The following is a 16,258-nucleotide window of genomic DNA, read 5'->3' on the forward strand; positions in this document are numbered from 1 at the left end:
ATAAAACTTAACAGCTTACGGATATTGCTACATAACTAGTAAAACAGCTTATATATCACACAGAAAAGCTGTTAAATGCTAATAGTAGTTAGTCATTTTAAGCATGACAAATGTTGCATGTTGTAAAATCAATCATGTGGCAATGTTCAAGCAATGCTTTTAAAGCAGTCCTCAAGGTTCACAAAAAATGCATGACCACAACAAAGTCCTGTAAGAAAGGAAAATGACTTCTCCAGTACGCTTGCCAGGTTATTGACTTTTTCATTATTAAATGCAACTGTTTTGAGTGCTGGAAGATGTACCTATAGAAGTCAAATTGTTTGGATTTATCTGAAACAGAACTTCATCCCACATTAAATCAGCTCACATTAAAATCCAGAAAACTGGATGAAAAAAGACAATTTTAAAACTCTTAAGGGCACTGGGAGAATTCGAAAGATGGTAGGAAATAGACTGCACATGTATTAAATATACTTCACATTCATTAGCTCAACGTGTTCCTGGAAGCAAGTCATAGAGTGGTGGAGTCACCTACAGCTATTTTTAGATCCCACCAAACATGACACCCTTGCATTTTCCTGCTCCCTGCAATTCGGGGAAAAATTCTAAACCACTCAAGCTCCCTGCCTGTTTGTTCCCTGCTCCCAACTTCAATGCTGTAAGCAAGCAGCAAATCACCTGCTAAGATGAGGTAAAAAGCCCTGTTACAGAGCATCAAAAGGATGCAATTTCCAGTTCGGGTAACAGGACATCAGCAGGACTTCAAAAGCACTGGCAGCACTAAACTGAAGGCATTGCCAAGTGGCTAGGTGGAAACTCCTCCTTGCAATGATTTTAAGGGGATATTGAAAAGCTAAGAGCTTCTTCTGATAAGCAGGAAACAGATGAGACATGAACACATCAGAAGCGAGGCTCAAAGCCCAAGTGAGCGAGTTGTGCCAGGCACGCCCTGGCCCTGTGAAGGGCCAGCTTCATTCAGGCCCCTGCGCAACCAGGAGTCCAGGGGAGCACGGCACAAACACCTGAATGACGCTAGACAGGGTCAGCTGGATCCAGGCGGAAGATCAGCATGTAATAAGATGAAATGTAATAAGGGGAACAAAAACCAGATTCCTTTGCCTTACCCTACTTTTGTTATGATCTAATTTGGAACTGCCTAGCATGTTCTTCTCTCATAAATCAGTTCTGCTGATATTTTATAACGTACACCATAAGAAAATCCTGCTGATGTAACAGATTACCAAAATAAAACTTGCAAGTGATGTTTCATGATTTACAGTTTAATGATTTTGCTGTTGCCAACTTCAGACTGGAAGTGAAATAGTTTAGATACTTATCTATATCCACGCACTCCTTGATATCTCAAGCGATAACCATCAAGACATTTATACAATTTTCAGCAAGCCCAGTTTCACATATTTACAGCTTGAAGTCAAGCTGAACTAACAAGTAGTGATGAATGGATCATATTCTTGGAATATGAGTTTTGGAAGTTCATCCTAAACTGATTCATTCTCAGTCGTTACTCTAATAAAGCAGTAAACTGAATGTCACCTTATGCTCAACTATTTAATCAATGAATGCCATAACCTGTTAGAACCATAGGATACCCAATGCAATTGTTACCTGGCTTGCTCTGAAAAATCTAAGTTATGATGAAGTGTCAGAAAATACGCAACAACATATTTTATACAAATGCAGAAGAAGCTACAAAAAAACCACACTACTATACAGAATTGCAGAAATATAACTTGCGATACATAAGCTTCTATCTCTTCTAATATATTTTGATATCCAAGTATGACCAAGACCACTCTAACCTTCTGTGCCAAGTGCATGTCCTTGTTGTATAACGGGGCAGAAACTGCGGTGTTATCCAGCCCCTATATTAGCATCACAGTTGCAGACCCCCCATAACAGTCCTTTACAAATCAAAGTGACAGCTAATAGGACAAAACAGCCTTTCTGTATGAATGCAAATGGCTGGCAGATGAGAAAATTCAGCTACAATAGCCATATTCATCAGAACTGAAATTTTATAGGAGTCACCTGCCAGCAGAAATGGCATCATGCAGTACTTGGACAGTACATGCTAGAGGGTGACTATTTCTAGCACAAAGATTTAATGCACAAGTTACCTGCTGATACATCTTGCTTATCAGAATTGTGCCAGAAATAAAATCCTATGTTGACAGTAGTTAAAAAATAAATCTTCAGGCAAAATGGTTTCTGCAAATCTTCTTTTTCCAGAGATGTAGGGTTAGCAATAGATTTGCTACAAGTTTGTAAAATGTCTGCGCTTATGCCCGAGCTCTGCACTAACTTTATTCAAGTGACTATTACCCTTGTTTATTTCTCATAAAATTTTTTAAATTTTACATGTAAATAGTAGTAAGAGCTATAGAGTCCTAATGAAATGCGATTAAAACAACCCACCTGAACACATACTCTGATGCTATCTCCTACCCTTAGAGCTTTTATCATAGTTAATCCAGCATTTGAACTACCTTGGTTGAACACAGAAGAAACTCAAAAGTATCTTCCCCAAGAGCATTTTCTAAGATATGTGCATTTGGTGCATTCAGAAAGATGTGTCCATTCAATGTATATTTTATAAGCCAAAGAGTAAAGACATCTCTAGAATGAATGCTAAGAGGATCCAGAGAGATCAGTAAACAAACCCTCAGTGTCAGAGAGATGTCTTTCAACTCAAATGTATAGCCTGCAGAGCAGATTAAAGTAAGGCTACAGACATGCAATCAGCTAGAGCATCCCTGGGAAAAAACAGTTTGTCCATCGACCTAAATTTGAAATGAACCACACACTGATAAATAAGTTGCTTGCAGCCTACTCTTGCAATCTAAGTGACATTTTGCAGACTTAATATCCGGCAGCTTATTCTTGCTGCCCTCCTTCCCCTCATTTGTGAGATGCCCACTAAGCTACGTTGTTGGAGTAGGCCCTCTCAAATTTTGTTTTAAATTTCTGTTTTGGGTGCTAACCCATGAAAAATTCCCAAGGATACAGAAGAAAAGGATGCAGTGCTGTTTGCCATTTGCAAATCACACAGAAAAACAGTGCATAGATTTCACTAGGTCACTGAACATATGGGTCTTGCTATCCAGAATAACTTAGTTCCTACCAGCTTTGTTCTCCTATTTCCTGGTACAGCTTCTCAGACCAACCTTCGCTTTTGACTACAAGCAGTAAGCTTTTGGATTGCTGGTCTAGTGACATTGTCAGTGGGATGAATAAAAATCCTACACTCCACAGCAAAGAGCAAAAGGAACAAATGAAAAAAATACTCAAGAACAAAGCTTTTGTATTTAGGCAACTATAATAAAACTCCTAATTCTACACTTGACACAATCCCAAAAAGGGCTGATTTCCAGAGAAAATGAGCACTGAAGAAATGGAGCAACCAGTGCTCTATGCCTCTAAAATTCAGGTTGTGTGCATGCTTTTGTATAAATATAGGAATATGATTTTAGGCAGCTGCATTTGAAAACATTTGGTCATAAGCATTTTTACTGCAGTGAAGAAACCTCAGGACAAACAGCTGAGCCACACTTTGAAGCATGAAGCCACACACTGCAATAATGAATTATGTCCTGACTCCCTCCAAAAAACACAGGTTTGCTGCTTTGCAGAATGCTACCACTACAGTGGCAGGGATTGACTACATTTAACACTATCTGTGATAGATTTGAAATCTGCTAAGGCCGCTCCCTTATTTTGATATGCTCTCCATTCTATCTTTTAAACAAGAATGTGATTTTAAAATAATTTAGCTATCCTGGTGCAAATATCTGTGTGAACACTTCTTTCTGTAAACTGGGCTTTGCTAAATTGAGGAAGAAGGGGTTTAAATTGATCTCTAAGTTACCTGAACACATCTATCCATAGAAACAAGTTAGCTCATTCTGAGCTTGGAACTAGCCAGACACCAGTCGGGTCCAGCCCAGAGGTCAAGCAACCACACTAGTGAAGTATTTCAGTTAACTCCGCTCCTCGGCAGACCATACTAATTCTAACACCACCAACTTGGCAAGTTTCCAGACCACAGCGGGTTCATACCCGGCCATATCAGCACATGTTCATACTTGTATGAGCAAGTTCATACTTGTATTCACGTAAACATGTTCTCAGTGTCCACAACCAACCATCATCAATTTAATTAGCCAAGCACCCATCTACCTATTAGCAACACCCATGCTGCTGGCCAGCAGGCTGACTAAGCTTTCGCGCCTCTATGCAGGCTTGGGATTCTGCCCAGGCACATAGGAGTTCATGATGGCAGCCTCATTTCCAAATATCACACCGCTGCTTAAAATGACAAGAAGTACAAGTCAGTTTACAGCAATGCAGCTAAATTAGCAACCACATTTTCTCACTTCATAGGAGTACTAAATGTGAGTAGTTAAATGTGAGCCTTTAATTACGTCATTATCTTGCGTGCATGAGTCAGTGCATTGGTCACAATTTCTCCTGAATGATTATTCACACTCCTTATAGCAACACCTCCCAGCACAGCCAAACATCTGAGACGTTCAGTTTATCTTATGCACTTTTGCATGGGAGAAACTGGCACAGGTGTCTTCACTGATCCTCCGTATATAGTCTACCTGCCCACTGCACTTTTTAAACCTTTAGAAAAGCCATTTTAAAACCTTAATTGTATATGTTCAAAATGTCACGCCACTTAGCACACAGATGTTGAAACAACAGACCATCATGGCTCAACTTAACCCTTCTTAGAGTATTTACTTTTCCAGTGTTGACTATTTCTTTTATCTGGCAATGGCACTCTTTGGAATCTATTATTAGTACTGGGATTCCCAACCTATGCCAACACAGAATAATGCTAAAATTACCCTGCCCGAAGCAGAGTAACTTTCTCCTTATACTGCTCTAACTTTAGTCAGAGCAGAGCAGGATAATAATCTAAAGAATAAAAATTAAAGGATAGAAAATATAAAATGCATGAACCCAGAATGTATTTTTAAAATAAATGCTGTACAAGAAACCCAACATTGGGCCCACAATAAATACAATATATACATATGTCTGATATACCCAGACAATGAATGACAGTACCTCACGTTTTCTAGTACAGCAGTGTATTTATCAGTTTTATAGATTATTTTGTAACTTCACTATGTTTTATTTCTTTTCCTTGTTCCAGGAACACATTTCACTTTCCATGTATTCCCTTTTAAAAAGGCATCTTATTTTAACGATGACTCAGTTGGTGCCATGTTTCTTGCTGGGTCTGAGTGACAAGCAGCTTATGCTGGTATCAGGGTAAACTTTGCTACCAATCTACAGCTGCAGTTTTGATCATTTGTCCCAGAAAGCGGTCACTGTATCTTCAGAAATCTAAAAACTAAAAGAAGCAATCATAAACAGAAGCAGCAAAGCTTCTTAAAAGCGTTAAGGCAGGAACTAGTCCTTTAAATGTAAGAGTTCTACTCCTGCTTGAGAATATACTTCCCTTAGGCGGCATGGGAGTATACAATCTTAACTGTTCCGATGTGCTCTGCAAGTGTTAAAAGGGATTTTTAATGGACTGAAATGCCTGAAATCCCTAGACTTCTTGCATCAACAAGTCAAACTTCAACAGGGCAGGTTTAGCTTTTCATTCTTTTGAGGTAATACTGTAGGTAAACATGACTTACATGCTGCGATGACATTCTAGATACCTGGTGTCAGCACCTTGGTTCCATGTCAAAACCACAGAATCTTACACGCTGCAGAGCACGGGCTTGCGTTTGTATCCCCGGCCCAATTTGTGACTGCTCTGCCGTGGATAACCTCCAGTTACCCACCTGAGGATGCTGCAGCCACCAAACCCTTTCGAGGGGCTAAGTCCGGCTGCTGCACCAGCAATGCTAGTGAAACCTGCAGTGGTTGAGGCAGCTCCCGGGACAGAGTGGTGTTTCGCGGGTGAGGGGGTCGCCTCTAACCATGCTTCTGGAGATCTCACACGGGGGGCTGGGGGGCTGGATTTTTTCCTTTGTGGCAGGCTGCCCGCTTCGGAGCGGCACAGCGGGTGCGAGGCCACCACAGCGCAGCGCCCTGCCTGGCTCTGCTCACCGCGCCTGGGGCACGGCCGGACACGGCCCCACCGCCGGGGCGCCGCTAAGAGCGGGGAGGCCGGGCGAGGTGTGCCGGCGCGCCTGCCTTCCCTACCTGGATGAGGCCCCGGCGGTGCAGGGCGGTGTGCACGCAGCCCGGCACCTCCCCTCGGAGCACCACCGAGCCGTTCCCGTTGCCCAGCCGCCAGCTCCCCCGCAGGCTGTGCACCTCGGGGCCGCCTGCGGCCGAGGAGCCGGCCCGGCCCGCAGCCGCCACCAGCAGCAACAGCAGCGGCGCAGCTCGGCCCATGGCGGCGCCCGCCCACCCCCCAGACAGCCGGCATGGCCGCCGGGAGGAGCGGGCGGGCGGCCCGGGTGGAGCGGCGGCCCCGCACCGCGGCCGCCTCACCGCCATGGCCCGCGGAGACGCTGCTGCGGGACGACGGACGGACGGACGGACGGACGGACAGACAGACAAGACCGGGGGGGGAGAAACGGGTGCCTGCGGCCGCCGGCGACCCAGCCACGTCCTCAGAGGGCTGGGGCGGCGCTTCGGGCCCTTAGCGGCCGGGGGCGGGGCGGGCGCGCCTCTCCTCCCGCCGCCCGTTAACGGCTCCTCGGGCCGGGAGCCGCTCAGCGGTCCCGCTGCAGGGGGGGAAGGAAAGATGGCGCTGCAGAGGACGAGCCGCGGAGGATTTCAGTCAGCTGGAGAGCGGCTTTCCCCCCGCCGCGGGCAGCTGAGTGCAGCCGGCGTTGGACGTCCGTGACAGCAAGCGAGGGGGCCGAGACCGCTTTCCCGCCCCCTCCGCGGCTAAAGCGGTGATGGGTGCTTGCACACCCCCCCTGTCCAAGCGACTATTCAAGGAAGTGGGCGCAATGTGAGGATAGAAAGGCTTACCGAGCAGGGCGTTCACGTTAACAGCAGAAGAAAGAAAAAAAAGCGTGGGTTTTTTGCTCCAAGAAGAGGCACAGTGGAACATTGATAACAGGAGCAGTTATAAAGTTACAAATATTTCTGATGTAGCACATTTACTTAGAGCTCTAGAAAACGGCAGTGAAGTGGGAGGAATGAGGAGGAGCTGCAACAACACTGCAACAGGTACTTTCAGTATTGGCTCCCTCAAGTCGTGAGATTTTATATGGCCTCAGACTTCCACCTCCTTTTTCCCATAAAATTAGAGGCGTATAAAACCAGAACAAACATCATGAACATCTCATAAAAAAGTACTCTGTTTCTCATAAAGCAGTGCTAGCACTGTTGCTGTGGATTTTGTTTATAAAAGTGGAGTATGTTCATCTGCAAAGGAGCAGAAGGGTCAGCTCCAAAGAAACAACCTGAAGTATGATTTCCAAACCACACTGTAGCTTTCCTGCGTGCCCTTGCTAGCTTAATCCCTTCATTCACAGCCCCAAACCAGGAATTAAAGCAACAAGTTCTCAAATGGCTCAGTGGAAGGAGTGAAAGGCAATCAGTGGCCTGAGCTACTTTCTAAGGGGTAGCCAGCCACCCTACTTCATGCTCCGTTTCCACTGAGCCCCGGTGCAGAGGGGCCTAGATCACCTCCCTGAATTGGAGATGTTTCACACCATGGCATGGTTGCACTTTGCCTAGCTGTTCCTCCAGCTGAAGCTGTATAGCAGGTGGAAAACAGCTGTGCAATCCACTGAATCTCATTTCACAACATAGAAAAGCACTCAGACTTCAAAGACTCTCGCAATTGCAAGAGGGACTAGCCACATACCTGCCGAAGGTTGTGACAGCACAAACCAGAAGAGTATCTAAGAACTTTCAAGACTAGATTCCCTGTATGCCTGCTCAGCTGTGAGCAGATTAGAAAGCAGGTGGTTTGCTTTTCTTTGGATACAACTGACTTTATTCCCTCACACAGCTCAACATAAAATTGAAAATGCTCATTTCAGCAGCCACTAGGTTATAATTTGTAGCATTTTGCGGGAGGTTTTGGGTTTGTGGTTTTTTTGGTGGTGATGGTGGGGTTTTTTGTTGTTTATTCTTAAAGCATAGTTGATTAAATGAATGTTCCATTTGGATTTGTGTAATTTTTACTTCATTTATGAACCAGGTTAGAATCTTGATCAGGCAGGTAATTTGCTGTCTCAGAATACACTTGAGTGAGAAGGTGAAATATGCTTAAAAACCATAAAGTCTTGCCAATTCCTTTAAAGTAGTAATGCTACCGGTAGTGTCACTTATCTTCCTGTTACTATATAATTTTTTTTCTCTTAACAGAAGAGTCAGGTCACTGTGCATACAAAGAAAGCAAACTACTAACTGCATGTAGATGCATACATGTGATTCTGCGCAGAAATGCAACCAACCAATAGCATTCAAAGAAACCCCAATTAACTGCAGGACTTTATTCAGTTTTTCCATTTCTGTCCTTATGTTTTCTTATTGTCTATAATTATAGACTGTAAAATTAGAGGAGGAAAGAATACATAAAGCACCTTGGGATGCTATAGAGTTAATTAACAACATATATACAATTCATACACCAAATCACATAAGAATAAAGTGTGACTGACACAAAAACATGCTGCTGTTCGTGGTATGCAGCATAGAGTGCAAGAGTGAACTGCAGACAAGAATAGGGATACCAGAGTTTTCTTTTAGCACCTGGCTTTCACACACCTTTCAGCACACCGTAAGAATCCACCCTAGATGTGTCTTTAAAACATTACTGAACATGGTCAACATGCCTTTATATTTTTGATCCAAATCCTTTTGCAGCTGACAACCTTTTGTTTCAATACAACATAAAAATACCAGTCCTTCCCTTCATTTATCATATAAAGAAAAAGTACACGATATAACCACAGGTGATTTTTTCACCTGTGAGAGCACGGGGGGCACAGTTCTGAGGAATACTGGTCCAAGGGGAGAAACAGTAGCTGATCTTTTTGTCACTCTGAAAAAATCTCCACTACTAACTTCAAAAAAGGGTGACTGGGACCCATACTGGTTGGCAGCAGAAGTCTGTGCAGAAATGTAGCTGTTGGAACAGTTACTGTGTGTGTATTTTTAAGACTGAGTAACCTACATTCAATATATTGACTAACTGAAATGCAGGTCCCATTTCAGTTCAGCTCCCAGCCATCTTTTAGTGAGATTGGCAAAAAAGACTATCGTCATAGAAGATCGAGTTACCCCAACTGGCTTTGCAAGTTGTAGGATTCAGCCAAAATTAGTGTCTCCTCACCTTTAAAAGTTCAGACTATAAAATCATTATATTTTAATAGTAGAAAGCCTTGTTCTGTTTCGGCCCTCATCTGTCAATGAGTAATGCTTTCAGGACAATCAAACAATTCAGTGTATTTTCCTTAAATTCACTCATACAACACTAAAAGCATTTAAACTCTGCAGTGCTGCTTGAGAGATCTTGTGGGATATTATTTCTCAAGAAGGAGATTTACAGAGAATTGAGTTTTAATGCTACCAAAGAACAACTGCAAGCTGGCTTTTTTTTTTTTTTTAATAAATCTTTTTCAGCAAGTCATGTGGTAGCTTCCCAGTAAGAAGGAAACTGCATTTCAAGATGTTTACTGTACTTCCGTGTTTTCTTTGCCTTTTATTCTTTCTGCTGAAGACTGACTGGAGCAACACGCACACAAAAAAACCTCAACCTAAAAACAATGCTGTAATTAAGCATTCTGAGAACATGCTGTTTCCTTGTCAAGGCTTATAATTAAGTTAAATCATGTCTCATTTTCATGTCCCAGTTTTAGGGTTTGTTTTGTTTGTTTGAGGGTATTTTTAAACAAACAACATTTTTACTGTTTAAAGATACTAGAGTCTTAAAGGCTGTGGTTTTATCTTTTAAAATCTTAAGGCACAAAGCAAGATCTTTTGTGTGGCTTTCTTTTACGGTGTACCATATTCAATTTCTTTCTGAAGTGCCACAAATTTAGGAGGTTACTACAATTCTTACTTTACGACACTCCAAGCGGATATTCTTTATTGACTAAGACAAAAAGCTGAAGAGGAAAACCATGCCTTCGGCTCTATTAGAATAAATTCTGAGTAGTTCCATTGAAGCTGCCCAAATTCTGCCGTGTTAATCCAGAAGTCTTTTGTTTCCAATTGCTATGCAATCTCTGTCATCACGACAGGCTGCTGCTGTTTTCTCTTTCAAATTCATGTTCAATGAGTTCATGCAAAGGTTTTAAACAAACAGGTTCTCACAGATTTGGCTGCAGTACTTTAAGATATTACTGCCCCCACCTGTCCACCCTGTACCATTCTTCTGCTGAAGGTTACCGCCTCTGAAGCAAAACAGGCCTTGTGTTCACACCAGTCCATATCGGGGCTTGCTATCTCTTTTGGTAACCATACACCACTGCGGATACCACCACAGACCATTTGTCAAAGATGCAAAACAGGTAAAGGATCATCTACGTTTGGGAGTTTTCCATAGATGCAGCCATATCGATGCAGACATGTTGGATAAATACTGCTGTAAAACTGGGCTGGTGTTTGCATGACTGTAAATACCTTCAGACAGTACAGCACAGCTGCATGAAAGCCCTACAGCTCCTCAACATAATGCCTGTCCTCTGTTTCATGACTGCCTCTGCAAAACATAGAACTGCTATGCAAAATAGTTACTCTCTGGGCTGGCGTAAAGGCAATATGGTGCAGGGAGCCCTCCAGCTCTGAATTTGTAAAGGACAGACAGAAAGAACACATTTCAGGCATTATTCTGTATTTATCTTGAATTCCATCCAAAAAGGATGTTAAAAATAAAATGAGGAAATAAATTAACATTGCTTTTAGATGAGGACACTATTAATACATCACTAGAAGAGAACATTGTACTAGGTTATCATGAACAAAATACAAAATGACAATCTACGTGGTAGGCCTAAAGTTTCTTTCATAATTATTGTAAAGTCTGTAGGTCATTGCAAGGGGATTTCCTTAGCAAACAGAATTACTCAATACTAACAATCACAGGTAATTAAAAATAAGTATGTGGAAGGGAAGCTACTGCTCCTGGCAAATGCTATATGGAGGGGAAAAAGCAAAAAATAAGTAATAATAATTTTAAAATTGTGTAAGCAGAAAGGCAGGCAATACTTTGAGTATACCCTTGAACTTCAACAGGTATGCCCGGGCAAAAGCCGGTATATATACCTCTACATAACATCTTGTTTTGAGATGGGTTCAAGCCACAGGATTTAGGTTTCAGGTCACCACATTCCATAGCACAGACACAAAAAGCATAAGGATCTCAAAAGCCAGCATGACCAGATTTCTAAAGGCAAGTTCTTTAGAAGGTGGAATTCCCACAGCTTTTATTCTCTTCAATTCATAAGCAATTTTGAAACAATCCTAATCTATTTATAAGATCATGTAACACAGACTATTGTCATTTACTCTTTGTCTCATGAGCAGCAAAATCACTGTCTTAAGAGTAGGCATGGTGCTGTCTGAGGTCCCCATGAACTCTCATTAAAACTTACTTAAAACATATCTAGAATCAAAACTGATTCTGTCACTTACAGGAAATCAGTAGTACTTACGGGGACATTTTGAAACAGCTTGCTTAGCCTTTCTTAAAGGTCTAAAACTAGACAGTCATCTGTGACCACAATACAATGTATGACTCGTCCCTGAATGCCTAAAAGTAAACCCCTCAAAATGTGGGTGTCACAGGTAACAAACTGTTTCTCCCATGACGGAAGTTGGAGAGGCTTCACCGAGTCTTACTAATGCTGTGTACTTCTCTTGGCATTTTGCCAGCTCAGTGCAGGACATAACAAACAGATTATGCTAAATATGAAACATATATCCAGCCTACCATTTTAATGAATGATTTCCATGCAGGTGAGTATTATGAGAATGTCAACAAAAATTTATAGCTGATAAATTGGATGAGTAAACTGAAATGTATTTGGAGTTGCCAAAACAGCTGGGAGCTGCATTTCTTTTTCTAGCTCGGTCACTCCAGATAAAACCACTGGGCAGGTCCGGACCTCTGTTTCTCAAACCTTTAGTGAGGGTAACACAGCTGGCTTCAGCACTAGGACAAACTCTGTCCATTCATTTCTGCAAAAGCAACCCTAATGCAAGCACCAGGGAATATTCAAAATAACTTTACTGAAAACTGTGGGTACTCGAGACACTTTTTTCCCCTCTGGAAAGATTAATGATTATTTCAGCACCTACAAGAATTGCCAGAATTCTTAATCAATGAAGCCCCTATTGAATTGACTCAAGCCCCACTTATGCAACAGCATAAGCCAAGAGCCTGCTTACATATGAAAAAATCCTCACTTGTCTGAATGATTCCAGTGCAAACCCCTTACGTAACGGAACTACATCCTCATGCAGTCCAGGATGCTACATGCTGCATCGCTCACTACACTGGTACAAACATCTCAGGAGTAAGAGTTACAGAAATTGATTCATGCACGTTCATCGAGCAGACACACTTTAATATGGGCTCTATTTTTTTTTTCCAAATTACTTAGTACATAAACAGCACTAAAAATACTACTTTATACATACCCATCTGTAAAAAAAAAAGTGTTACATGTTCGATTCTCATTGTAACAAAAAGGAGAGAGTACTGCAGCAAATGAAGAGAATAAGGAGTACTAGAAGGATCACAGAATATCTCAAGTTGGAAGGGACCCATAAGGATCATCAAGTCCAACTCCCTGCTCCTTGCAGGACTAACTAAAACGAAACCATATGACTAAGAGCATTGTCCAGACGCTCCTTGAACTCTGACAGGCTTGGTGCCGTGACCACTTCCCTGGGGAGCCTGTTCCAGTGACCAACCACCATCTCAGTGAAGAACCTTTTCCTAATGTCCCATATGAACTTCTCCTGACACAGCTTCATTCCATTTCCTTGTGTCCGGTCATACTCTCGTACTGTCTGACTACTAATTTCTTGTTTTGGTACTAGCCAAAATTTTAGTATTTTGATACTTGTGCTGGAAGCAGGGAAGACAGGCAATAGTTTTATGGCTAGAAACATAATAAAGAGCCTTAGGAATCTGAAAAGAACCTCGTCTCTTCAGCTCAGTCCTTGGTGAAACAAGGGCCCCAACCTCTTCAGGGAGTGGCTACGTTAAGATACTACTCACACTCATTTTGTTTGCAGCTAAATTCTCAGCCCAGTGGATCCAAATAACCTGGTGCTCAAATTATTGCCTGTACCTTCGATAGCTGCTACCTGTGTCACAGTTCCATGGAAGAGCTCTGTTTTCTCACCACTAGGACTGCAGATAGGCACAAAGGCAACGGCAGCCTGTAAGAAGGGATCTAAAAGACACAAGAGATCACTGCCTGGAATCCTCTAAGATTGTTTCAGCAAGTGCAAAGATCTTCAGCTACTCTAAACTGGTATAGATCCACTGAAAGGAGGAAAGCTAGACTGTAACTTCAGTTAACCCTTTGTATATAAATACTTAGCATACAGTTTGATGTCTATAGAATATTTCATGGAAGTGTCACAATATTCTGAAGGTATTTAAAGTTTCAATTATTAGTGAACAGCCACCTAAGTTATTGGCACTTTTTACATACTAGCAAAATAAATGGCATTCAGCAAACAATCATTTCCAAAGGTATGGCTCTCTGATAAAAGGGCTTCTTCACCACAGGAAGCTGTCATGACTCCAAAAGGTTATTAAGCACTTACAGGGTTTAAGATGCAAAATCATCTTTAAAATTTATCTGGTTTAAGATGCAAAATCATCTTTAAAATTTATCTGTCAATAAAGGTTCTATTATGTTGATTCTCTCAGCATTTTTTGAATACGGTTTAATCAGCAGTGGTCATATTGACAAATACAGTTTTAAAGGCCTGGAACTATGCCCTGAGGAATTTCAATCACACCAAAAATATACTTAAAACTATTAAAAAAAAAAATTAGGCAATTTAGTCTAATGAAGTAGTTCAATATGCCTAGCAAGTTGACAAGTAAGAATTTTTCCTCAATATCCACTTTGGAGTCCTCCATACCTGGTCACAGCCATGAAGGTTTACTTGGAGGACAGAAGGGTACAACTAAGCTTCCTTCTGCCATCTCCTGCTTTGACGGTTAACAGTGGACAGCTTAACGCTGACATGAGAAAGCCACTGCAGGACTGGAAAGAGTCACTCATTGTTTAGTGAACATCTTGGTGGCAATTCGAACTTGGAGATTTTTCAAGACCTCTTCTGTTTTGTTGTATTCTCTTAATACCAAGGATGCTGATCCGCTGTTTATCCTTCCAGCTTCCCGGCAATGACCCATAATCTTGTGTAACCACAAACTATGATTACCGCTACTTCCTCCTAGCACAACTTTTCTAGAAGAGCTTATCAGTTAGCTGCAGCTGGCTCAGAAGGTACAGCTGGCTGCCCTCTCCACTGTCCACACCCTAAATTATTCATAATGTATGCGTCAGCATATGCTACATGGTAACTTCTCTTTAAAAATTCAGTGAGACTGACAACACTGAGCTCTTCCCCTTCACTCTTTGTCCCCGCATATCTGCGCTCTAGATTCCTAATCCTAATACATGCCAGTTGTTTCACCTATACTCCTCTAAGCTAAAAACTTAAGAAAGTTTCTTAACCCATTTTTTCAGCATTTTTACAAGCTCTCCTCCCAACTAGAACCACTGCAGCAGTTAATAAAGTAAAAAGATTATTTTCTGTTACCCCTTCCCCCTTTCTTCATGCTTTGCACCTCAAGAGTCACTACGTGCCCTAGCAATTTCATAAAAAACTGGCTTATAATTTAGAAGCACTCAGAGTCCCCAGGCACTGCCTAGCTGAGTTCCATGGAAGAGATTCCCCACCAGATCAGAGAAGGCAGCAAAAGGAAGCCCTATCTAGCAGGGTAGGTGGATGTGTGAGAAACGGGCAAAAAGAAGTTCAGGTCTCTAAAGGGTGGAGGCACACATTGCAGGGTGGCTGTGGGAAGGACAAGAAGGTTAGGAGGGCTGATTGGTCAACTACAACCTATTTCTGTGTCAGGTCTCCTGCCCTGTGAACCAGAGATGTTCTAGCTTCAGTTAAGCAGCAAATGGCAACTTCTCTTTTCATCTTCCTCTTTTTTTTTTTTCCCTCCCCCCCCCAACCCAAGCACAGCATAATGCATGTGTGGCCAGTAAGATGCCACAACAGCCACGTTAAAAAAAAAAAAAGCTCTTTCAAGGAAATAGTTTTACATCCAAAAGTTTCAAGGTAACTGGTCAATGGCTTTCCACAAGCCTGTCTTTTCATGTTTGCGTTCTGAAAAGTTGGAATGTTTTTCTACATCAGTCATATCAGTATCAGAAAGAATATTATGTGCAAAAATATGCTTCAGGATTACCTGCATTTTCTTAAAGCTTTGAGTTTTCCCATATCATTTATGGTTAATCCAAACAGAATGCGTTTTTACTTCTTTCCCAATTTATAAATAAAAAGTTAAGGCTATGAGAACTCACATCCTTTGCACTGAAACAGTAATTCTGAGTGTGAAGTGCAGCACATACGACGTAGGAGTGGAAAAAAGCCTAGCTAAATTAAGTTAACAGCCACCTACCTACCTCCGCTCTAATTCAATTGCTTGTGATTGTGTGATGATACCTTGAAGTGCAGCTTTCAATGAATTTGGAACAGATTCTCAGGAAACATAAATCATTATGTAAACAAGACTTAGAGATATCCTCATAAAATGCAACTCAAACTGTAAAAACATTAAGAGTGGTTACCACAGTCAACAACAGAAACAGGGGGTCACAATTCATTTGCACAAGAAAGTTCTACCTCTTATGCTGGTTAGACTCATTATCTGCACTTGTCCCATGGCAGCTTGTTACTGAGCTTCAAACTCATTCCCAAGCAAACCATGAACTCCCAAACCAAAGGATTTTTTTATACTACAAAAATTGGGGTCAGAGGAGGCTTCCACTAGTATACATTGTACGTGCTTAACTGCACGCTTTGGCTTACACATTTCAGTTAACTTCTCTTTGTAGACAAACCATGAGAAACTTTGTCCTGCTTTTTACAGCACTACTACTTACCAATGTAAAACCTCCATCTTCTGCGTGTACGAAAACCCCTTCATTATTTATGCAAAGCTAACTGTATTAAGCACCACAACTACATAGAAATGATTGTATCCCAAACATTTTATAGCATTACTACTACATTAAAAAAATAACATAAT

The 16,258-nt window shown here is 41.7% G+C and overlaps 1 protein-coding gene across 4 annotated transcripts in view; it reads right to left on the minus strand.

Moving 5' to 3' along the window:
* The window catches only part of MANBA (mannosidase beta), a 58,907-nt gene extending 44,527 nt beyond the window's left edge, over positions 1-14,380 (minus strand). For 3 of the 4 annotated variants that reach the window (XR_012042770.1, XM_072863124.1, XM_072863123.1), the window contains exon 1: positions 6,193-6,573. Coding sequence is in view for 3 of the 4 variants with exons in the window: in XM_072863124.1 (XP_072719225.1) it covers positions 6,193-6,492 (300 nt within the window). In the remaining variant the exon portion in view is untranslated. Of the gene's footprint in view, positions 1-6,192; positions 6,574-13,192; positions 13,371-14,073 lie in introns of those variants that run through there. The other variant, XM_072863125.1, reaches the window with a different exon arrangement.
* Positions 14,381-16,258: the final 1,878 nt, after the last annotated feature.

This window comes from Ciconia boyciana, chromosome 5 (genome assembly GCF_034638445.1).
Source record: "Ciconia boyciana chromosome 5, ASM3463844v1, whole genome shotgun sequence".
Classification (NCBI taxonomy): domain Eukaryota; kingdom Metazoa; phylum Chordata; class Aves; order Ciconiiformes; family Ciconiidae; genus Ciconia; species Ciconia boyciana.